Genomic DNA, 22,965 nt, shown 5'->3' on the forward strand with positions numbered 1-22,965 from the left:
GAATGCTAGAGTAATCGAGAACCTTTGTAAACGCGACAGAACTTTGAGAGGAGATGGTTTTATTTACTTCATTTTTGTAAACGCCGTTCGATATTCTTCCTCTCGTTATCGATCATTGTTTCCCCGTTTTTTTACTTTTACTTGGCGGCATTCCCGTTTGCTGCTCTTTCTTCGGCCTTTTCTGACCGGTCCTCAATCCCATCGCTGCGAATTCCTCAGCGTCGATACAGGTCACATTGCCTCCGCCAGCCTCCTGTTTCCTACCCTTCTTCTTATTTTTCATTTCTTCGCCATTCACGAATTCTCCGCGATCGTCGGGTGCCTGATAACTACATTTCGGACTCGTGTAATCGTCGCTTATAATTTTCAGATCAGTAATTTGTAATCTTCAATCTTTCAGAGCAAATCTAATTGTTCTTATAATTATTTACTGATTATTCAGTAATCGATATCAGAGAGATAAGAAGTTGGATCTTACCTAGGTACGGTCGTATCTTTTACTTCTTTCGTTAGTAAAATGTGTATTTCTGCTACGTGACGAGTCTCCGTCTTCGTCTCGAGTTTATCCTCCGCTTTGGACTTCTCCGACCTGAAAATCACACCTAGACTAAAGATCTCTCCTGGATTAAGTCAGAAGATTCAATTGCGATACAATTTATAAGACCCACTGAACGTAACGTAAGTTCGTGATTTGATGGAGTCCTTCTTGCTTCTTTTTAAACAATTCCGCGCAGGAAATGGCCTTTCCGATCCCTTGGCCCGCCGATGTCCAAACGACGCACCCATAATTGGGAAACTCTTTCAGCGCGTGCCCTAGAACGTTCCTAATCTTCGTGCCGCTTTTCACCTGAAAAACTGTCATTTAGTATCAATTTCAAGCGCACACTCCGTCCTCAGCAACGTTTCGCGTACGTACGCGCATCAGAAGAAACTTGTCTGGCAAGTTCGGTATCGGTACACCTGAGTCGTTTGGCTCTTCCTCCAAGTTCTTCGTCCATTTTTTCTTCTTCGAGTTCGATCTGCCCATCTGCATCAACGAAAACAGTAGAGTAAATTAGAAAGTTTCTTCAAGGAAGAATAGCAGAAATGGTTCCAGGTTTGAGTGGGCGAGGGAGAAAGAGAGGGTAAGTTTCTCTACCAGTGGGTCACGAGTTCGCAAGCATCACCAGAACCATTCATGGAACTTGGATCGACCTTGTACAGTCTTGGACAGAAGGTTCTGCCAGGTTCCTTCGTGGTGATCCGCTCGAGTTCCTGAACTTGATCTTATCCTTAGTTCTTATTTAGTTAGCTTTTGTTGTTAGTTCTTCTAAATTTTTCTAACATAAAAAATAGTTTTATGTTACTGATTTGTTATATTACTCGCATAGAGTACTTGGTATTTCACGTATATATCTATCACGGAGTTACAAAGTGGAAAACTTTTCAAGAGCGTTCAAAAATGAATTATTACTACTTGCACGCAATGTATTAAAAATCTGTGAATAGCGAGTTCTCTAATCTCCATTACGAGATCGTTCGAGGAAGTCCTGACCAACACTTGGACTCACGGTTCCCTATCAATCCAATCTCGATGATCGTCAATTAATATCGGTGACGATGGAAGTGGGACGTCCCTCGAAAGTTGGCGTCCGATATAATTTCTGGAATTCCGAGGCGAAGCTCGGAAAAAGCACCTGACGGTCGAGAAGGGATGGTTCCCCGTTGCGGTGAGCCGCATCGATATTTTCCAATCAGCATTCGATTGCACGGTAGAAACCCCCGCTCCCGGTGGCTTCTTCCGAAGGGGCGTAAGGGGGTTGCAGTGTAGGCGTATATGGTGGTGGTATGCGGCATAGCCGGCATAGCGCCGCGACGCCAAGACGCCATATTGCATTATTAAGCACCCCTGCCAGTCCCTCGCCCCTGCATTCCAGCATTATGAACGTTTTTATCCCTAAAGGGCGTCGTTTCACCTTACGGTACGAACGGCTCCACGAATAGCCTCGCCACTGGCTACTTTCGAGTTCGTTGCACCATTTCGAGAACTTGCGAAAATTACGGGTAGCGTGGAACGACCAGAAGGGGCACATCGAGGGGTTGAAGACGATAGGTCGCTCGAACGTTGTGGGTACAAGGAGAACAAACCAATTTTTAGTACTTTATGGACTCTATTCGGAGTGGAACAACGTTTTTCGAATTCGAGTTCCTCGTGGACCAACGAACAGCTTGTTGCTTGTTCCCAGTTTCAGTACTGCGCGCATTTCCTCTCTTCCAGCGTCTCTGTAGCAGCTTCGAGACTGTCATATTAAGACCCTGGCCACAGCCAACGAAGGCAGGTATTATGTTCAGGACCTACAATCAGTTGACGCATAATGGATGACATTTGGTAGTAGCACTCGTAAAGGTGTCGCTTTATATACCACTCATGTTTCCATAAGTTCCACTTACTATACACGTGGCACTAAACTTCGTTAGGCAGACGGCGAGATCCCCGCCACGGTCGATTTCATTTAAACATTTAACCGTAAACTTCCTCGGAGCTAACCCTAGTTCTGCACCTAGGCAGAAATCATTATTTGGCCTATATCGTCGTTCGAGAGGTACGCGCCTAGTCAGTGGTCACAGATAGTCGTGGCATCTACGTCGTCGAGCTGCCACGGGTCTCCGACAGGGATTCGAGAGCCCTTGTTGGACGATAAAAAAGCGACAAGTCGAACGACTGCTCGATCGTGGATCGTCGAAAGCGTCGGTGAACGAGTTTCGAGTGTCGCGTTCTTGCGGTTCGGTACCAAGAATCTAATTTCGAGTCGACGACGCGGTCGGTATCGTTAATGTGCCGTGGTTTCAGTAAAAACGGTAAAAGGTCAAGGGTTCCACCATCATCGCCAACGGGCGCCGAGTAGCTGGGACATTCTGCGTCTGACATCTTCTTAACGATGCCTACGCGCACCTCGCCCGCCGTAATAAACCATTGCTGGCTGCTGGAAGCACGGCTTCCAATTTATTCGAGTGGCCAACTCTTTCGCCCCGAAGATGCTCGACTCGGTCGCGAATGAACGACGACGGAGGGGAACCTGCGATCGAGAAGTTTTCCGGGTCGAAGGAGAACGGAACCCTATTCCAGCCAGCCGTGCGAACGATTCTACGCATATTTCCGTGTCGATCAGCCCGCGGAATGAGATTTCCCGTCGCGGGAAGTTCAACCCTCCTTTGATCCCACCCCTGGCCACGAATTCGCGGAATCCTTCCGGTGACTCAGCCTTTGGGGGATGCCCCTAACTCGAGCTCGCTGGGTTCTCTTCATTTTCCGATCGGAAACGGCAAATGTCCCAATTATCGAAGCATTCTTTGACAATCGAGTGTTATCGCATGATTGCGTTGCGATATAAGAACGTGGATACTTGTACAAGGTATCTGTCGCTTTCTTCGCAAAGTCCTTCGTGTTGAAACTTTTTGCTGGAACATTTTGGTCTTCGTCAAGCTCTTCATCCCATCCTTTCGCGATTCCAGACTCAAATCTCAGGAGCAAAATTCTCTGAATTACTCGCAACCCTTAAACAAAGACGCAACTGTCTTTCCTGGATTTCGTTCTTTCGAAAGTTACAGGAAAGGCCCGGAATACTTGAGAGACGAAGGATAAACCAAGATCCACGTTCGACTAAACGTCGTTTAACAAAGTCCAGCAACTTATTAGAAGAACTTCTCAGGGAATATAATACATACTCCCGCGATACGTTTTCCGTCATCGCGTCTCTGCTCGGTAAAAGTTCACGCAAGAATATCAAGTCGACGTATGATGAAGTGCCGCGAGTCGCTTTCCAGAACTTCGTCCAAGTTGCACCGCGGTAGCGAAATTTCGTCGTTCGGGGATACCTGTGAACGTCGTTCTCCATGCTGTTCTCTTGGAAACAGGTGACGCTTATGATCAAACTTGGGAGCAATTTGACGACGGATATCGCGGCAATCGTGGCCGATCGAAAACTGAACGCTGATCTCCAGGAAAGACGTAGGGAGCGAAATAAATTAACTATCGCGTTAAAAGTCCCCTTGGCCCTTTCGGATTCTGATGTAAAATTTCCATTGTTTGGGTCGACCTAAAAACTGATACACAGCGACCAATGTATCGGTACCAATATATAATAGTGGGTGGTTATATTTTATAAAATTGGTTTCAACTTTCGTGAAACAAAAAAGAAAGAGGACGTCCTTTGATCGATCCACGAAGGACACGTAGTTTAACACGAAGGATAATAAATGGTCAACGCGCGTGGTCGTCTCTCATGGCCGTGACGGTTGTCGGAGCCCTTCGAGGAACGTCAGAAATGAGCTCGAAATGGCAGAGCCAGACGATGACTTCCCACGTGTCTATTTCAAGCATCCCCTTGACGGAAATTGTCCTGGATCGTGCATAGATTCGTCCATCTCTGTCGTTCGTCCTTTCTACGGGGTTCCGCGAGGAAGATCCCCGCGGAAGGACGCGCGTTTGCGCACGAGTCGAAGACTTCTCGCTGCCTGGATCCTCGGTATATCCTCGGTGGTAAGCGTAACTCGGGATTGTTCGGTCGTGGCTCATCCAACGTGGACCGATCGGAAGTCCATCCTCGTCGCCGTGACTAGCAACAGGTAGGACGACACTCCTGCGCGGGGACCACGAAATTCCCTCGAAAGATTACCGAATATAGTGCGAGAAACCGTACCCAAATGGGGTTCCAACCCCGAGGATCGACACGGTACAGAATCTAAAAAAGAATAGTGACATGGTAACGTGTGTATATTTCACTCCCGAATGTTTGAAAAAGTTTGGTGCAGGCCTGAATATTAATTAACGTTCTAAACGAGTGTCCATTCGCTTTTCTTACAATCGAGAAATTCAGTCGAATGAAATTTTGAAAGTTGAGAAAACTCGGCAGAATCAAACGTCTCGGGCTGAGAAATTCGACAAACCGTGGAAAGGTACGCGCGAGGAGACCAATGATACTCGCACCTGCGTTAAAATTCTTCAACGAGATAGTGCAGTGAACCACCAGTTGCTCGAAGAAGCCTTCAGTGCCAATAAAAGTGAAGAAGTATCGCATCGGTGTCGATACGTACTAGGGAGCTGGCTATTTCGATCACCTAGTGATTGATACCATCGTGAAACCTTACGCGGTAATTCGGTAAATTCGAAATTCGTGGTTCCTGCTTCGAGTTCGATTCGACGCTGGTGTTAGCCCCACTGAACCGAGTTCGATTCGGGCAGAAGGTTTCGGATCAGGAGTCGAGACTGAAACGGATCACCATGGACATCCAAGAGTTCCGTGTGCGCGGCAAGGAGATGGTGGAGTACATTTGCGAGTTCATGAGCAATATCCACAACCGAAGGGTAACTCCAGATGTCGGTCCCGGATATTTGAGGCCCCTGCTACCTCCGGAACCGCCGCAGCAGCCCGAAGCCTGGGAGGACATCATGAAGGACGTCGAGTCGAAGATCATGCCCGGAGTAAGTGAAGAGAACGGTCGTTTGAAAAACGAGGGTCACGCGAAAAGAGAAATTGGATATCGATGGGAGCATTTCTTGCAGATCACCCACTGGCAACATCCAAGGTTCCACGCGTACTTTCCCGCTGGAAATTCTTTCCCATCTATTCTTGGCGATATGCTATCGGACGCCATAGGTTGCATTGGATTTTCATGGGTGAGTCGCAAGCTTTTCGACGACGGTAATTTTCCCCGATCTTTGAGCCGAACTTTCTCCAAGTTTCGTACTGTATGCCAGTCTGTCAAATGTAACAGATCGATGGTTGTTTGTCCGATCAACCGTGGTCCTCGACGTCTTGTTTGTTTTAGGCGGCCAGTCCAGCCTGCACGGAGCTCGAGACGATAGTCTGCGAGTGGTTCGGTAATTATCATTCGAATTGATCGCAAATGTCGACGAACGATTCATCGAAATATTCACAGGATCGTTCGAATTTCAGGCAAAGCTATCGGTCTGCCGACGGACTTCCTCTACTTTAATCCTGGGAGCAAGGGAGGCGGCGTGATACAGGTAAAACTTGATAAAAAATATCTCATAAAACAGGAACGATTTCAGGACATTGAGAGCTACCGTAATTAAACGCTGAAGAAATCATATTCGCCCTGACTCGTGTATATTAATTCTTTGCACTTGAGAGGTGACTCTCAGTTACCATTAGGTTTCGCGCAGCAAATCTACGATACCTAATGTTTCTTTAAGTTTCATTTCTTTAGAGCTCGAAGCGTCGATAAAATGATTTTCGGTGAGGTAAAGGTGACCTTGTTCTAAAATCTCGATAGCTCAGAATTCATGGCAATAGGATGCTAAGAAACATCTCGAGTTGCTGGAAGATACCAGATAAAAGACCTCGAGTGCAAAGGGTTAAACTTAACATTTCCGCTATCGTACAGTACCGCTTCTTCTATTTTCCGAAGAGCGCCTGCGTCAAGGCAGAAGTGTTGGAGGTCTAATAAAAATTTATTTCTCGCCGCGTTGGTTACCGCCGTTATTACTACACCTGCTAAATTAGATATTAATATTCATGGCAACATCTCGCGGTCGGTCATATTTTTCAAAGAAAAAACAGCTATCGTCTCGCGGACAGTATTTAATATTCAAGGAGGATATTTAAAAAATGTTCTTTGCGACGAATGGAACTTCAGGGCTCAGCCTCGGAGTGCATCTTGGTTTGCATGCTGGCAGCGAGGGCGCAAGCTATCGCCAGGCTCAAGGAGTCGCCTGCTCATGCACACTTGGACGAAACTGCTCTTCTCGGGAAGCTGATGGCTTATTGCAGCCGAGAGAGTCACAGCTGCGTCGAGAAAGACGCCATGATCTGTTTCGTGAAACTGAGGATCTTGGAGCCCGACGAGAAGAGCGTAATGCGTGGCGAAACTCTGCGTCAGGTATTAAAATTGCACGAGTTAAAAAAAGAAACTGATCGAAAGTACGATTTACGTTTAAGGTACAAAAATACAATTGGATATTTTTGTAAGAGTCTTACTGGTCCACGGAAATACCTTAATCGATATTTTTAATTGAACGATGCTCGTCATACATGCATACTTGAAAACATGCATACTTGTACACGCTCGATTCTCATGTTAGGCGATCGAGGCCGATACCGCCGAGGGATACATCCCATTCTTCGTGTCCACCACGCTCGGGACGACCGCTTGCTGTTCCTTCGACAACCTCAAGGAGATAGGACCGGTCTGCAAGAAATATCCAGGCGTAAGACGACCAACGCTTGGACTCGGTTGTTCCTCCGAATTTCTTCGAATTAGGAATTCTTCTCGTAGGTATGGTTGCACGTGGACGCTGCGTACGCGGGCAACGCTTTCATCTGCCCGGAACTGAAGTACCTGATGGCTGGAATCGAGTACGCGGACTCTTTCAATACGAATACCAATAAATTCCTCCTGACGAACTTCGACTGTTCCTGCCTTTGGGTTCGGGACAGGTTCAAGCTGACCAGCGCGCTCGTCGTCGATCCGCTTTACCTTCAACACACCCACGCGGACACGGCCATTGATTACAGGTGACGGTTGGAGTGTCCTTTCGGTCGAATTTCATATGTCTCTTCGATTGAACAACGTCTGCTCTTAACGCTCGACCCTGCCATTCGAGACAGGTGATCGTGAACCTTTCACGAGCGTTGTTCAGATCTCATAAAAATATTCTTTTCTGGCGATAAGTAAGAAAGTAAACGATAATTAGTACAAAAATAATGGTTCGAAGGATGACCTCTTGAATTCGCTTCTGCTCACAGCTTGATAAGAACGATTCAAAATTTGAATTCGCCTCGCAGTCGGTGGGTGAATATTTTTTGTTACGCGTTCGCAGACATTGGAGCATACCACTGAGTCGACGATTTCGCTCCCTGAAACTGTGGTTCGTCATGAGAAATTACGGGATATCCGGTTTGCAGGCGTACATTCGCAACCACATCGAGTTGGCGAAAAGATTCGAGGCGCTCGTCAAGAAAGACTCGAGATTCGAAGTTTGCAACGAAGTCGTGGTGAGCTAACTCGTAATCCGTCCAATCTGGTGTCATTAGTATCGCGACGAGTGTCGGCGTAACAGCGTGACGTTTTTATTTATTTGAAAAATGATACGTTTTAGCTGGGATTGGTGTGTTTTCGCGCCAAAGGCTCCGATAAGCTTAATCAAAAGCTTCTGAGCACCATCAACGATTCAGGGAAGCTTCACATGGTGCCAGCGAGAGTGAATCAACGCTTCACGATTCGTTTCGCGCTTGCCGCGCCGAATGCCACTGGCGATGACGTCGGCGAGTAATCTCATCGTTCTTTCGTGACGATTTTTGCGTGTCTCGATTCATAATTTCCTTCTTTCACGTTGCAGACATAGCGTGGAGCATCATAACGGACTATCTGGCCGAGTTGCTGGAGTCCAAGGTGACCCGTCCTTTCGTTTCGGATTCTAAGGATCGAATACTTAGAGTCTTGCTACTAAATACACATAAATTTGTTTATTAACACTTTCGCCGCGGACGACGAACATGAAAATATCGCTGCGTCCAACTGAAAATATATGGTTGTTTCTATTATTTTTCAGCTTTCATCTTTTTTGTTTGGCAATCATATTACATATAAAATAAGTTACCTCAAATATACGTTTTTCAAAATAATCATATATTAGAACATTTGTAAGAAATGTTTCATTAAAAAAAATATCATAATTGCTGCTCCCAGAGAACGGCTACCTATTTTCGTCCGCAGCGAAAGTGTTAAATAAGAAAATCGACGACGAAATATTTTCAGACGAATTTCTTTTTATTTCTTGCCGAGTACAATTGTACTTACATTGTCGATTTCAATAAAATTAGCATATTTAGTTCACAAGTCCTAAATACTAGTTGTCAAGCAGAGATGGGCAAAACCATAGGCTTCGAATAAATCCGAAGTTCGCCGACTCGTTTATCCCGTTTCCGTTTTTGGAAAATGTTTAAAAGAGGAAACGAGACAAATGTATCGGTAAACTTCAGATTTATTCGAAGCCTAGGGTTCTGTTTCTGCTTCTCTGTTTCCAAGGAGTGTCGAAGCTCCAAGTGCTCATGCTTCTTTTTCGAATCGCAGGACGTGATGGACGAGCTGGCAGACATCCGTGAGAAGAAGAGGAAAGCCACGCTGGAGCAAAGGAGGTCCTTCTTCGTTCGCATGGTGTCCGATCCCGCGATTCAGCCAGGATTTACGAAGACTCCGAACAGAACGGGAGCGAAATTGGACGCTCAGGCGACGATCGGTGGCATCGGCTCGAATCCCCATCCCGCGTCGTAAGATTTGAACACGTTGCTACGTTGAAAGTCCCCGGTCACGTCGAATCACTGATATCCACGTGTGTTTTCAGTCGTTCGTGGATATCCTGGCCACTGGCCTACTTGATGCAAGCGAAGGACGCTGATACCAGCGAACTGTCACTCAGGTACTCGCAGAATGTATCCGGACATTCGCTGTCTTCTAAGTTCCCATAGTTCCCATAGTTCCATCGTCGAAAGATTTTCTTACCCTGGTTTCTAGCAAACGTTCCCAATCTTCTTCTCCATCTGGATTATTTGTAGCTCGAGGAAGTCTGCGTTGCTTGAAACGTAAAATAAGGAGGCAATTCTTTCAGATTTCGTCATTTGGACACCATGGTTCGCCTGAAGGCGGGCGGGACCGGAAGTCGTCGCGGCAGCAGCAATGGCTGCAGCCCCGAGCCATCACCGTCTGGTTCTCCGTCCCGTGGAAGATCACCCAACGGCAGGGCGTAAAGTGCCCTTCCATCCTCGAATCGTCCAGCCATTTTCTAAGGTTTCTCCAGGTCGGAGTGGACCAGTGATCGTTTTTATACAAATTATTCTCGATGATCACGTTGATCGGTGAACCCTTTCCACTCGAGAGACGACTCTCACTCACCACTAGGTTTCACGCAGCAAATCTACCAACAATGTTTCTTTAGGTTCTATTTCTTTGGAACTCGAATTGTCCAGTAAAGGTGACCTGTTCCTCGAATCTCAAATTAGAGGTCTAATCTTCGAAGTCGATCAAAGCTTAGCATTCGTGGCGATAGAATGCTAAGAAAGCATCTCAAGTTGCTGGAAGATACCAGAAGAATAGGCCTCGAGTGCAAAGGGTTAATCATACCTGATCATCTCCAGGTACCGCAGTCATCTTAATCATTTCATCGGACACGGTTCCAGGTGCATGGACTAGGAATGGAACGTTCAGCGAGGAAAGAGATCCTTGGACCAGATACTGCCCGACGGAAACGAACGACACGTTCGCAGAGATCGACCGGAAAGGACGTCCCCGAATTGCTCAGCAACGAACAACGGAGCGATGTTTGAAATCGATCGATGGCTCGTTTAGATATGCGCGTGTGTGCCCCCTCCCCCCCCCCCCCCTCGTCATCAGTTCTCGTTGCGTTTTTTCGTTAGGGATCTTTTGAACTTTGTAGTAGCCGTTGAATAAGTTTCACGTTTCCCGTACCCCTGGCGACCGTAGTAGCTCAAACGCTCCACCGAAGGAGGCGCTCGATAAATACAAGTACACCTTCTTTACTTGCTTATCGATCTGTTTATATAAATGTGCTCTGTTTTGGATCGCCACGGAATCATGTTCCACGCGGACACACCAGTACACGTGTAACATACACACCTATATAGATATATAAATATATATATATATATATACAAGGTCGATAGTAAACGATTTCAGAAATAAAGAATCGAGTACTTGTTATTACGCTGCTACCTCCCCAACAAAAACCATGGAGCGTATCGCATAAGTTATCTAAGTTAGGCAAAGCACGCTCTATGGTGAATATAAACTAACTGAAAATGGATAAAACGAAATTGCAAAAGAAAGACTTGGTGATTTGACATTTTAATGTTGTTAAAAAAAAAAAAAAAAAAAAAAAGGTCATAAAGAGGTTGGTTGAATGCTCCAAAAGTCTGGGGTCACCAGGGTGACCGATGCAGCTGAATTCTGTTCGTTCTCTGTCGCGTTCTTTATCCTTTCGCGTTCGACGTTCCAAGCGTCCGTGATATTCATTCCATTCTATTTTAATTCACATTTTCGATTAGTTTACGCAAACGACGACGTGGAATGCGAGCGACTGTCCCATTAACGTACGTGTTCCCAGAATTCCGCCGAATGGTGCTACGTCAAGAGTGAAACACGCGAACGTAATCGACTTACGTTGGACGAGCTCTGGGGAATGTTGGGTACGCGACGTGAAACAATTCCTTGAGTCGCAACCCCGTGGCAAAACATATTTCGATCGTGTGAATCGGCTCGATTGCGACGGAACATGTTCGCGAGAAAGAGTAAATTATTCCCGTCGGCGGAGCGACAGACAGAAATCGATGAAAGATGACATTCTAATCGATCGTATCGGGTTCACTTTAAACAATATAAAAGAAAGCTCGCGACAAAAGAAAATTTCTCGACAAAAATCGCTCGAGTGAGTCTGTGTGCCTTCTATACTAATTACAAAGTCCACTCTTCTGCATCCCTTCGTATTTATTCCTATCATCGTTTTATCAGCACGCCTCGTTAGCCTCCTCTGATACCAGAGCAAACACCGTTAAAAATGTTTCGAGGGCCAGCTACTCGACGACTCCTTCGTTCATTAAATTCCGTTATACCCGAAAAAGCTCCAAAATGATACGCAAGTCAGACTTTTGATAAAAGTACAGCTGTACCGAACGCACAGCGTTTCCTTAGTCTCTGATATTTCGATTGGTCGCCAACAGTCGGACCACTCGCATCCCAATTTGTTTTGAGCGACGTGGTCGGCTTTTCGCTATCAGCTTTCGCGTTTATGCGAATAGTTTTACAAATATAGAATAAGCCCGCGTGGCTGGTGAAATTAATTAATTCGAACGCGGCGATCGCCAACCCTCGGCCGAGAATCCAATTCGAAAGCTACGGGACGCGAGCAGATCATGCGTGAAGGTGGCGACGAGAGAAAATGGTGATCACGGCGGTCTCCATGTGTGCGTTACAAAGATTGAGCGGTGACCTGTCACCGCTTCTCTACGGGTTGTTGTAAATGTAGGTGAAGAGTAAACGTCTATTTATAAACGGGGATGGAGGGGGCGAGTTTACTCCCCGTGCATCATCGACAACACGCTGGCTTATTCAAGCACCGAACCCCCATCCCCGACGCATCGCCATTGATGCCATCCACCCTTCGCGCGAATTTTCGTTCAAATTTTCGGAATCGATTCGCGGCCAATCGATTTTTCGACAATTAAAATAGCCGAGACGATCGATGAGAGGGCTCGCGGCTACGTGGAAAATGCTATTCCTACGAACCAACTCGAACGCGTGAAACGAAACGGAATTGAATTTTGAGAATTGCTCTGCAGAAACCTCATAATCTCTCTTAAGGGTTTTGGGTCCTCTCTAAAACTTATAAAAACTACGATATTACGATAATAAATTACCAATTATGCTCTTGTATCGGATCAACCTTCGCGAGTTGCAAAGAGGACCCAAATCTAACAATAAATATTCTATGAATACGTAAAAAGTTCTTCTAAACGAATCGAACAGAGCAGAGAATAATTTAACAATTACATTTCCAAAAGCACTCGTATTGTATCGTATATAACACCATGGAATTCGATCAGTTATCGCAAATGTTTGTAGGCGAGGGTGAACGCGCTGCACCATTTTCGTGTGTCGATTCGTTCGATAACCGTCACGGTGGACGCTCGGGTGTCGCGGGCTAGAATGAAGCAGATAAATTAAAAATCGTTCACGATCGTCCGAAGTACCGCCTCAAGTTTATCCGCGTGAAGCAGGGATGTACGAAGAGGAGGCGCGCAATAAAACTGACCGGCGCTTTGGCAGGTGCTACCAGTCTCCGTTCCGACGCGGGGCATACCTGTTACGCGTTTCCTCTGAAGCAGAGTCGCGCAACAACGATTTCGAAACAGCGGCCGTCCCACACAGCGGAGGAACCGTGCTCGGTACGAGCAACCGACGTATCGTCCGAGTCGATCGGTTTTTTTCGTCGGTTAACTGAGAAAAGTGAGTGAAAAAGTACAAGCCACAGCAGTGATTTATTATTAAATAAGACGACACCGTCGTTGCTCGTGATTCTCTTTTATCCCAGTTTTCGATTCTCTGCATAAAATCCGTACAGAATTTTCTTATCGAATACCGCTGATATATCTCGTAATAACAGGGATGAAACGCACCCTTCGTTACAGTCGCTTTTGCACCATACGAGGTCTTTCGTCGATTCGAATATAAATTTAAACATCGAAGAAAATAGAGTCAATCTTGTTCGAGTTTCGGTGGAAACGAAGCCCGTTTCACGGCAATTTAATTCAGATTTCTTTCGTCGTCCAAGTATTTCTCGCCAAGTGACGTTGATTTAATTCCGCGTATCGATAAAGGGTGCCGGAAACAGTCACGATCACGTACATGTTTGTCGAGTACGTGCTCAATCGTGGCGAGTTTCGATGACAAACGTTACAACGTTTCCTCGAAATTCCATTGCAGCCGGTGACTATCATGAACATCGATGAGTTTCAAGTACGCGGCAAGCAGATGATAGAGTATATCTGCGAGTACCTGCGCACCCTGGAAGGGAAGAGAGTGACGGCGAACGTGGACCCCGGTTACCTGAGGCCCCTTCTGCCGAAGGAGGCGCCAGCGAAAGGGGAGCCATGGGACGCCATAATGCGGGACGTCGACTGCAAGATAATGCCCGGGGTGAGTGCCGGCCGTGGCTCGATTATCGATTCCGACCTCTTTCGATGTTAATAATATTCGCGAACACGAAAAAATAGTAAAAAGTAAGGCGACCGTGAACAGACGCTACTCCTTCCCCGTGGAACGACACGGTCCAGCAATTAAGTCATGAGACTAAACTTTTATACAATCAGCCGTCAACGCCATCTGTCTATAAATACCATAACCCCGGTTTATAATCTGATCCAGTGGTTCTTAACCGTTTTAAAGTCGGCTCTTAATTTCGGCAGAGGATTCTTAACTCTTGCTTCGATCGAGACCACTTCTGTACTCTTCCTTAAAAACTGGAGACGGCGAAGTGCGTACTCTCTTTCTGTCTGCAATAACAATCACTATAATACGTGACGCGTTCTAATCTTCAAACGTTGCGTAAACTGCCATCGTACCGTTCATTTTCCGATCCAAGACAAGATCCGAGTAACTTGCTTAATTATCTGTACAATCTCTGCTAACTTCTCTCCGTTCGATCGCCGTAAAGATTCGTACATCCTGAAACCATCGAAGTAACAAAAGTTTTAAAAAACATTCCGGATGATATCCTTGTGACAGACGCCCTGTCGATTTTCAGATCACCCACTGGCAGCATCCACGGTTCCACGCCTACTTTCCAGCGGGGAACTCGTTCCCTTCGATCCTCGGGGACATGCTGTCCGATGCCATCGGTTGCATAGGGTTCTCGTGGGCGGCCAGTCCCGCTTGCACGGAACTGGAAACGATCGTTCTCGACTGGTACGCGAAGGCGATAGACCTTCCACCGGCGTTCCTGGCCGAGAACAAGACCTCGAAAGGCGGCGGGGTGATCCAAGGTTCCGCTTCCGAGTGTATCCTGGTCACCATGCTGGCGGCGCGCACCCAAGCGATCAGGACCCTCAAGGAGCAGGATCCAAACACCGAGGACTCTGCCTTCTTACCGCGTCTGGTGGCCTATTGTTCCACAGAAGCGCACTCATGCGTGGAGAAGGCGGCGATGATCGGCCTGGTGAAGCTTCGAGTTCTGGAGCCCGACGAGAAAGGCTCTCTACGAGGCAAACGGCTGGAGGCTGCCATCCGCGAGGACGTGGCTAACGGTCTGGTGCCATTCTTCGTCTCCACCAGCTTCGGGACCACGGGATCCTGCGCCTTCGACAACCTAGTCGAGATCGGTCCCGTGTGCAAGCTCTATCCCAACGTGTGGTTACACGTGGACGGCGCCTACGCAGGAAACGCCTTCATCTGTCCCGAAATGAGGCCCCTGATGGCTGGCATAGAGCACGCGGACTCGTTCAATACGAATCCCAACAAATGGCTGCTGGTAAACTTCGATTGCTCCTGCCTCTGGGTACGCGATCGCGTCAAGTTGACGTCCGCCTTGGTAGTCGATCCTCTGTACCTTCAGCACGCCAGATCGGGAGAGTCGATCGACTATCGTCACTGGGGCATCCCTCTGAGCAGACGTTTCAGGGCCCTCAAGCTCTGGTTCGTGATGAGATCGTACGGGATCACCGGGCTGCAGAAGTACATAAGGAACCACATCCGGCTGGCGAGACGATTCGAGACCCTGATGAGGAAGGACAAGAGGTTCGAGATCACGAACGACGTCAGGGTGGGTCTGGTCTGCTTCAGACTGAAAGAAAGCGACGAGATCAATCAGGAGTTGCTGGCGAACATCAACGCGTCCGGTAGGCTTCACATGATACCGGCCAGAGTGATGGGCAAGTACATACTGCGGTTCTGCGTGATAAAGGAGAACGCTACCGACGACGACATCGACTACGCCGTAGACGTGATCGAGGAACACGCGACGGAGGTGATGCTCGCCCATTACGCTGGTACCGAGGACGAGTTCCGGGCGAAGGGTCCGAAGAGTCCCGCCGCGTTGGACAAGAAGCTGGTGCGCAAGTTCAGCTTCACCAGAAGCGTCACCAGAGACGTTTACAAACGATCCATCTCGAAGTCGAGCCTCCACGACGGCGCGACGCCCATCATGGTCGTCGACGATAACTCGCAGGTCGAGACCATTGAGGAAGACGTGTTCTGCAACAGCAGGTAGACCGCGCCACAGCTCACGGTGCCCAAGAGGAGGGACCCGCTGCTATCGTTGCCGTGAGCTGCTGACGATGATGATCGGTGTGATGTTGTTTCAGGTCGTGACGATCCCGATGACGACGATATCCGGACGATTCGCGATTTGTGTGATAGGCAGGACCGCACGACCGACCAGGCGTCTTTGTCTGGGATATCGCAACTGCGCGAAATGTATGGTTGTTTTTTCAGAGAGCGGTGCTTGCGGTGGATCCGAGTTCCGAGAGATCGTTACGGAAGTATGTTTAACGACGGGGTTACGATAGCGTTTCTTGACGTACAAGTATCGGTAGGGTAATCGCTCGCGACGTAGACGTCTTCGACGATGCGCCAAGGATGTCAGACCTTCCTCGAGATGTTGGCAAATCGTTCGGGAATTTGCCACTCCACGCATGATTTTACGCAAACGTAAGTGCAACTGGAATTTTATTTTCGTATGACCGAATTCGGTGTCCCGGGACGCTAACATAATTGTTTCGTATCGAATGGAAAATGATTGTAGATAGAATAAGCACGGTGGCGCGTTGTATCTTCCGCAAGTACCAAGAAATTGTAGTCTTCTTTTGGGTTTTTCATTTCTGCAGAACGTAAACGTAAATATTGACAGAGTAAATATTTGTTAGGTTGATAATGGAGTACTCTTTCGTTCCAATTAACAAGAACTGTTGATTTCTGCTTACAATTTATTTTTGAATCGGACCTCACAATTTGCGAGCAAAAGCGATTGTTTGTTGTCTATAGCAGTGTTCCTGAAACTTCACCAGCTCTAAATAAAGGATTTTAGATAAAATCGATTCATTATAAACGAAAATTACAATAAAATTTGCTACTTTTTATTATCCGTAATGATCCCCGGACTAGTTTGAGAAGCACTGGTCTATAGAATAACGCGCCACTGGATAAGCAACTTATCGATTCGTGTAACAATTAAAAACATATTAAAAATTAATACGTAGTTGTGCAAAATAAGAGTCACTGTTAAATACATCGATTGTACCTTAGAGATACGACGTTAAATTATTTAATGAACGAATTGTATACGAATACACATATATAATAGTTTCTGAATAGATCGATGTAACGGAGTATGAAAGGATGACCTAAAATTTTACGGTTGAAATTATCGTCGATCGATGCTAATTATAGAGTTAGATCACGTATGTACGTACGTCTTCACTTTGGATGTTTCACCTCCAAAAAAAATTGAACCGAGTCATAAGTCGTATTAATTATTTAAACGAGATTGGATTCTAATCCAGCATGATACGATATGAATTGTGAAATGGAATATTTATTTCATATGTAAATCTAACGTAATAAAATCCAAGTTCGTAAAACGACAAATTCTTTCACTTCATTTCTGTATAATTACGTATTAAGTACCAATAAGTAGATAGTCCTGATAGCCAATTTAGAATTAATAAGGAATCATAAGATAGCCAGAGGTAACAGGAGGTATGGACTGCCTGGAGGTAAATCTGTAATTATGGTCACAATTAATTACCAATCTAGCTTTTAATTATACTTTATAGAGAAGTGAGAGTAAAACATAGTTAGGTGCTTTACCATACAAACATGGTGGGAGGCATTCGATTGAAATACCATCTTTACTCTAGGAAAATATAATACAAGTTTTTGTATTTTACATGTACATTCTTTATAAAAATATAAATAACAATTATATTAGCTATTACATTTGTCCACATTGCGATATAGTTACTGGAATTTTTGGTTTATTGTTTGGACCAGTAGGTACATTCTCCACTTTTCTCATAACGAGAAGTCCATCGATAACTCTTCCAAAAACAACATGTTTACCATCTAAGAAATTACATTTTGCGCATGTGATGAAAAACTGACAACCATTGGTGTCTTTACCGCTATTAGCCATGGATAATAACCCAGGTGAGTCGTGTTTCAATGTAAAATTCTCATCTGGAAAGGTTCCACCGCCATAGATACTTATGACTCCAGTACCATCGCCGTTTACAAAGTCACCACCTTGGATCATAAAGTCTTTAATAACTCTGTGAAAAATGGCACCTTTGAAACCCAAAGGCACACCGTCCTTTCTGTATTCCCCTGTGCAGAACTGTCGAAAATTCTCAGAAGTTTTCGGGCAGACGTCTTCGAAAAGCTCGAAGATCATTCGACCAATTTCTGTTGTACCCACAGATACGTCGAAAAATACCACTGGGTTATTTGGATTTCGAAGTTGAGCTTGAATTTGGTTCCACGTAGGCATATTTGCGCGTTTCGATAAAAACTTTCTATAAGTTTTCTTATTTTATTTCAGGATTGTTTACTCCACGATCATTTGTTCGGTAAAGTGAAGCACCGGTAACATAACCTCTTCAACATGTACAGATATCCACGCGTTGTCGATTGAGGTTAAAACTTGTTTATTTTGAAGCGTATCTTTCACCATACGAAATATATTTCTAACTCGATCTTTTTTACGTAATTATAGTACATTTATACAAAGTATTCTTTTGTGTTTGAGTTTACAATGCCACACGTGAAACGTTGGCTGTATACTTTCTTATATACTGGCGATAAAAGGGGGAGGAAGATATTAAATGCGGTGTACAGGTTAATATTTAATTTTAAATATAAATAATCAGGAATATTAGTCGTTGTAAGTCGTTATATTGTCGATCGCGTAATATGAATTGAAAATACGAATAAATAACTATTCGTTCTACAAGATTCAAAATCGCGTGTACGTAAAATGTGCTTACATTATTGTTTTCTAAATATTCAACCTCACTTACTTTTTCGCCAGACGTATCGAATGTTGATGGACAGCTATCGAAATCACGTAACACCTTATACAGTAATTATAAAATACATTCACGAAATATAATTGTTTATTTCGAAAATTCACGCGCACTCGTATTTCATTCCGTCAACAACACGTGACTGTTCCGCAATATTAGTTTCGAAAAGCGCGCGACAATACAAATACGAAGGAGCCAATTGTTACGTAATAAAAAAAACTGGATAAAAGTTGGTAACGTACGAAAGAAAAAATATGTTTCAATATGATATAAAGTAAAAGATAAACGTAGAAAATAAAATGCACTTTATTTTCTTATTGCACTTCATATTCTACATCGTATGTGGCATTTGGCTCATTTATAAATTACGTATCGTAAATCGATACATTAATTCAAAAGACCAAACAATTTATAAAATTGCATCAAGCAGAACTACGTAAACCTCAGGTTAATTTTTTACGATATGTTTTTCTTCTTTTTCCTCAACATAACTATAAATATGTTCCACTTAATATATAAATCATCATCTATCCAATTTTATTTTAATAAATGTACATTATTTAACCACATGTATAGTGTACAACCTAACTGTGCAAAAGCATATCTGGGAATTGTAAATCAAAAACATAAATCATTCAATTAAAAATGTATAAATATAATCGAAAATTCCCTATGTTTTAATATCAGTGCGTTTTCAAGACACATAGAAAACTGGTGCTCTACTACTATTGTTGGATACCTATATTTCGCAATTCTTTTTCCAACATAAAAAGTTTTCAAGTTCGTTATTTCCTACATAGTTACATTGATAGCACAAGAATATCACAAACTTGGATAGCGAGAAAATAACGTCAATTATATATGAATTTTAACATGTTCCATCAACACCGTTTTGTCGTCAAAACATTCTCCACAAATACCACAAACTAATTCCTCCCCATCGTCGCTTTCGTGTTGATGGTACTGTACGACTTGTATTACAGCTGTCTGAGATGCTCCCTCTTGTATTAACGTGTCTTGTCCAACCTCATCTTTTATATTTTGATCATGTCTAGTTGAATGATGAGTCACCATATTCATAGGTATATCGCTATTATTTATTTGTGCGATTTGACTGGAAAAGTTTTCGTGGTCCTGAGGATTTGGTAGTGTTAGAACAGGCAATGATTCGTTCTGCTTTGATATTAAATGTAAAGTGTTATTTTGTTTCGAAGTTTGTATTAAATGCATTGTAGTTACTTCGCTATGACTGGTCGTCGGATGCAGACTGCTTCCTTCCTGTTCAGAAGTGCCTCCATGACTATGATTAGTTTGCGAAATATGCATATTTTCTTCTTGTTTTTCATTAACTATCAATTGTACATTTTCAGATTTAAGTTCTGATATTGCAATATAATTTTCATTACGTTTTTCTGTGGTGACTACAAGGAAAGTACTATTCTGTTCATCATTTAAATCTTCCGATTTAATTGTTTCAGTAATAGACAAAAGCGCTTCGTTCTGTTCAGCTTTCGAAATTAAACGATTTCCAGATCCTTGTTTTTCTGGTAAGTTAGTAGTCAGAGATGCTTTTGATTTTTTCTTAACTGACTTGGGTTTTGACGCGTTATTGTTTGTTTTGGCTTTTGCTTCTGCTATCATTTGGTCAGAGTGTTTAACGATATGTGCGCATAATTCGTCGCGATCTTGATTTAGAGCACCGCATATAGGACAAGAGAACGGAGGTCCGGTTACTTCAGTTTCGTTTTTCCCTGCCGCGTGAACCCATCGTACGTGTTCTCTCAGAACAACTTTTTGATTGAATGCTCTTGAACACAGAGGACAAACGTGTGGTCTTTCTCCCGTGTGAATACGTTCGTGTTTCCTTAATGTTCCGCCATCTCTGAATGCTTTCCAACAAAATTTACAGCCGTATGGTCTCTCTCCGGTATGAGTTCGGTGATGTATTAAATATCCTTGTCTAGATGAAAACGTTTTGGAGCATGTGTCGCAATGAAAATGAGCAGGACTTCCAGCATGCGTTCTCCCGTGTTCCCAAAGACCCTGACGAGATACGAAACTTTTACCACATTCTGTACAAGTAAATGGCGAATCACCAGGATGGGCTGATAATCTATGCTCGTCCAATTGATTCTGTTTTTCAAACTGAGATCCACATACTTCACAGGAATGGGTTTTTTTCCTATGAATCCATTGGTGCCTGAACATTTTTTGTTTAGTTGTAAATTTTTTACCGCATTCGGAACACGAATGTTTACCCCACTTATTGTTAGGTGTACCTTGTTCTATATTATTTTGCATCATTTTTTTCGCGCAAGTTGTTTGATGAGTAGCTAAATGATTGCCATCTTGAAACTGTTTATCACAGTATTCGCATTCTATTGGCATGTTCCAATTTTTAGATGCATGAATTTTTTCATGGGACACCAGTGCTGTTGCACGAGAAAAGCTAATTCCACAGTGTCTACAAGTATATTGCTTTGTACCATTTGTTTCAATTCCTACATAATTCCTCTTAGTTTCGTTATTATATGATAATGTTTCAACTTTAACTATTGCATCTGTATTATTAAAAGAGTTCAATGAGAGATTGTATTGTTGATTGACTTGGTTACTTAGATTATTTTGCTGAGTGTATTCGAACTGTGTTACTTCTCCATTTGGCATTACAGTAAATTCATGTAGAGTGTCTATTTTTTCCTGAGGACTGGATATTGTATTTACTGTTGACTGTTCATTGTGAAAATTATAAGAGGGAACCGTCCAGTGAACTGTATCGTAAGTTTGAACTGTTTGTACAGATGAAGATGGTGCTTGATTGTTCTGGGATTCGGTCATATCTTCCGACCACTTTCCAAATGTTTCCTCAGACTGAGTACTTTGAGATTGCATGATAGCACGTCCAGCGACGTATGTGTGAATTTTCATATGGTTAGACAAACTAGAAGGCCTCTGAAAATCTGCTCCGCATATTGTGCACTTGTGAGGTCTTTCTACTTGATGTACTTCTACCATATGACATCTTAAGTTGTTTTTTGAACGAAATAAATTACCGCAAGTTCTACAAGCATGCGGCCTATCCACTTGATGACAAACCATATGATTGTTGAGGTCTATTTTTCTTTCAAATCTTTCCCCACAAGTCATGCAAGATAATTTAGTAGAGGTGCACGTAGTATGATGTTTGGCCATCTCATCTTGCGTGAAAAGGTTTGCGCAATTAGAACAAGACACTTTTTTATCTTCAAAACAAGGATACATCCCACCCAGTTGTCTGAGAGCTTCAACAGCCATGGATTCGTCGTCCCCAGACGTGTATTGTTGCTGTTCCTCTTGTTTAATATATATAGGGTATACTACACGGTTCTCATCTTCCTCATCGGAATGTTCTGCTAAAATTTCAACTGCGACCTGTGCCTCTGTTATACCAGAATTGACATCTGCGACAGATACTTCTGTAAGACCATCTTGAAGGATGCACTCATCGACAGGTTCGCATATCTCCTCGTGAGATACCATATTATCTTGTACACCGTCGTGTACCCCAGAAAGAGGAAACGTAACATACTGTTCGTTTTCATGAGCTTCCATTGCGTAGTATTGTTTGAAAAACACTGGAAGCTAATATTATATAAAATCTTGATGAACCTAGTTTCACCTCATGTTAAGTTAGGTCCTGTCACTACTGATAACCAAGCGGTACTCGTCGATGTGCGTAAACGCATTACAAATTATTGTTTCCTTCGTATGAATAGTTATGGAAATCAGTACGTGTATTTTCTTCTATTACACTGTAATCCAATACGGCGTACCGTCAACCTTTACTTTCTTCGTGTACATACGAAACTTTGTCTATGAAATTTCTACGACCGCCGAGTTACACGTGTAAAATTATGTTCAAGGAATTCATTTTAACACGCGTGATTTATTTGTTATATAAATTTGTAAATTCACCACCGTTCGAACGATGGTGTAACGAGGTTATTTGCACAGAAGTGCAGCAAATCGTGCGCCACCTGAAGTTGTCGGCGTACTTTGCGCAATGCCCAACAAGTTGAATATTTCGATACTTCAGAAGATTCGAATAACCAAGTTTACAAGCATTCGAGTATTTGTTTTTACAGCGTGTTGTACTCACCCGTTCGTTTGGGATTACGTTGTCAGTCGAGAATATCGCGAACAAGGTTCATTCCTAAATCAACAATCGTGTCTTTCCTTCTGTTAAATTTCGTTTGTGTACGATACACGAATGACACAAGCCACGAACGATTACAGTACACAAATGCACGTACGATAAAGGAATTACTTGAACCTGTTTTACTATGCAGGGGATAGTTAGTTAGTTGTTTTTATTAAAGTGATTATTTATAATAAT

At 43.9% G+C, this 22,965-nt stretch overlaps 5 protein-coding genes across 9 annotated transcripts; 2 read left to right on the plus strand and 3 right to left on the minus strand.

The window, feature by feature from the left end:
• Positions 1 to 108: 108 nt before the first annotated feature.
• LOC128892270 (ribonuclease P protein subunit p25-like protein) lies at positions 109 to 22,865 on the minus strand. Of its 2 annotated transcripts, none has more exons than XM_054152569.1 (5): positions 22,729 to 22,865; positions 917 to 1,027; positions 669 to 847; positions 479 to 589; positions 109 to 329 (listed from the first exon to the last, which is right to left on the minus strand). In XM_054152569.1, the coding sequence occupies exons 2-5, from the start codon at positions 1,025 to 1,027 to the stop codon at positions 113 to 115; spliced, it is 618 nt and encodes a 205-aa protein (XP_054008544.1). In that variant the 5' UTR covers positions 22,729 to 22,865; the 3' UTR covers positions 109 to 112. The 2 variants fall into 2 exon arrangements, with proteins under 2 accessions (XP_054008544.1, XP_054008543.1); XM_054152568.1 differs by lacking the exon at positions 22,729 to 22,865 and adding an exon at positions 18,585 to 18,748.
• Positions 2,596 to 11,741, plus strand: LOC128892264 (aromatic-L-amino-acid decarboxylase-like). Of its 4 annotated transcripts, none has more exons than XR_008461034.1 (15): positions 2,596 to 4,605; positions 5,222 to 5,461; positions 5,543 to 5,656; positions 5,809 to 5,860; positions 5,937 to 6,007; positions 6,640 to 6,882; positions 7,085 to 7,210; positions 7,279 to 7,517; positions 7,823 to 7,997; positions 8,102 to 8,267; positions 8,342 to 8,394; positions 9,076 to 9,272; positions 9,347 to 9,421; positions 9,611 to 9,799; positions 10,179 to 11,741. XR_008461034.1 is itself a non-coding variant. In XM_054152562.1 (15 exons), the coding sequence occupies exons 2-14, from the start codon at positions 5,261 to 5,263 to the stop codon at positions 9,747 to 9,749; spliced, it is 1,851 nt and encodes a 616-aa protein (XP_054008537.1). In that variant the 5' UTR covers positions 2,596 to 4,605; positions 5,222 to 5,260; the 3' UTR covers positions 9,750 to 9,789; positions 10,179 to 11,741. The 4 variants fall into 4 exon arrangements, 2 of the variants coding, with proteins under 2 accessions (XP_054008537.1, XP_054008536.1); XM_054152562.1 differs by having other exon boundaries at positions 9,611 to 9,789; XR_008461035.1 differs by having other exon boundaries at positions 4,560 to 4,605; positions 5,225 to 5,461.
• Positions 12,791 to 17,146, plus strand: LOC128892265 (aromatic-L-amino-acid decarboxylase-like). Its single transcript, XM_054152563.1, is given in 5 exon segments — positions 12,791 to 12,814; positions 12,816 to 12,974; positions 13,498 to 13,710; positions 14,318 to 15,774; positions 15,873 to 17,146. Coding segments are annotated over 5 exon segments (1,857 nt in total). The 5' UTR covers positions 12,791 to 12,793; the 3' UTR covers positions 15,880 to 17,146.
• Positions 17,151 to 18,516, minus strand: LOC128892271 (peptidyl-prolyl cis-trans isomerase H). Its single transcript, XM_054152570.1, has 2 exons — positions 17,377 to 18,516; positions 17,151 to 17,288 (listed from the first exon to the last, which is right to left on the minus strand). Exon 1 carries the CDS (start codon positions 18,053 to 18,055, stop codon positions 17,501 to 17,503), a length of 555 nt encoding a protein of 184 aa, XP_054008545.1. The 5' UTR covers positions 18,056 to 18,516; the 3' UTR covers positions 17,151 to 17,288; positions 17,377 to 17,500.
• On the minus strand, positions 18,879 to 22,704 carry LOC128892259 (zinc finger protein 714-like). The gene has a single exon (XM_054152548.1). It carries the CDS (start codon positions 22,179 to 22,181, stop codon positions 19,446 to 19,448), a length of 2,736 nt encoding a protein of 911 aa, XP_054008523.1. The 5' UTR covers positions 22,182 to 22,704; the 3' UTR covers positions 18,879 to 19,445.
• Positions 22,866 to 22,965: the final 100 nt, after the last annotated feature.

This window comes from Hylaeus anthracinus, unplaced genomic scaffold, assembly GCF_026225885.1.
Source record: "Hylaeus anthracinus isolate JK02 unplaced genomic scaffold, UHH_iyHylAnth1.0_haploid 12002, whole genome shotgun sequence".
Classification (NCBI taxonomy): Eukaryota; Metazoa; Arthropoda; class Insecta; order Hymenoptera; family Colletidae; genus Hylaeus; species Hylaeus anthracinus.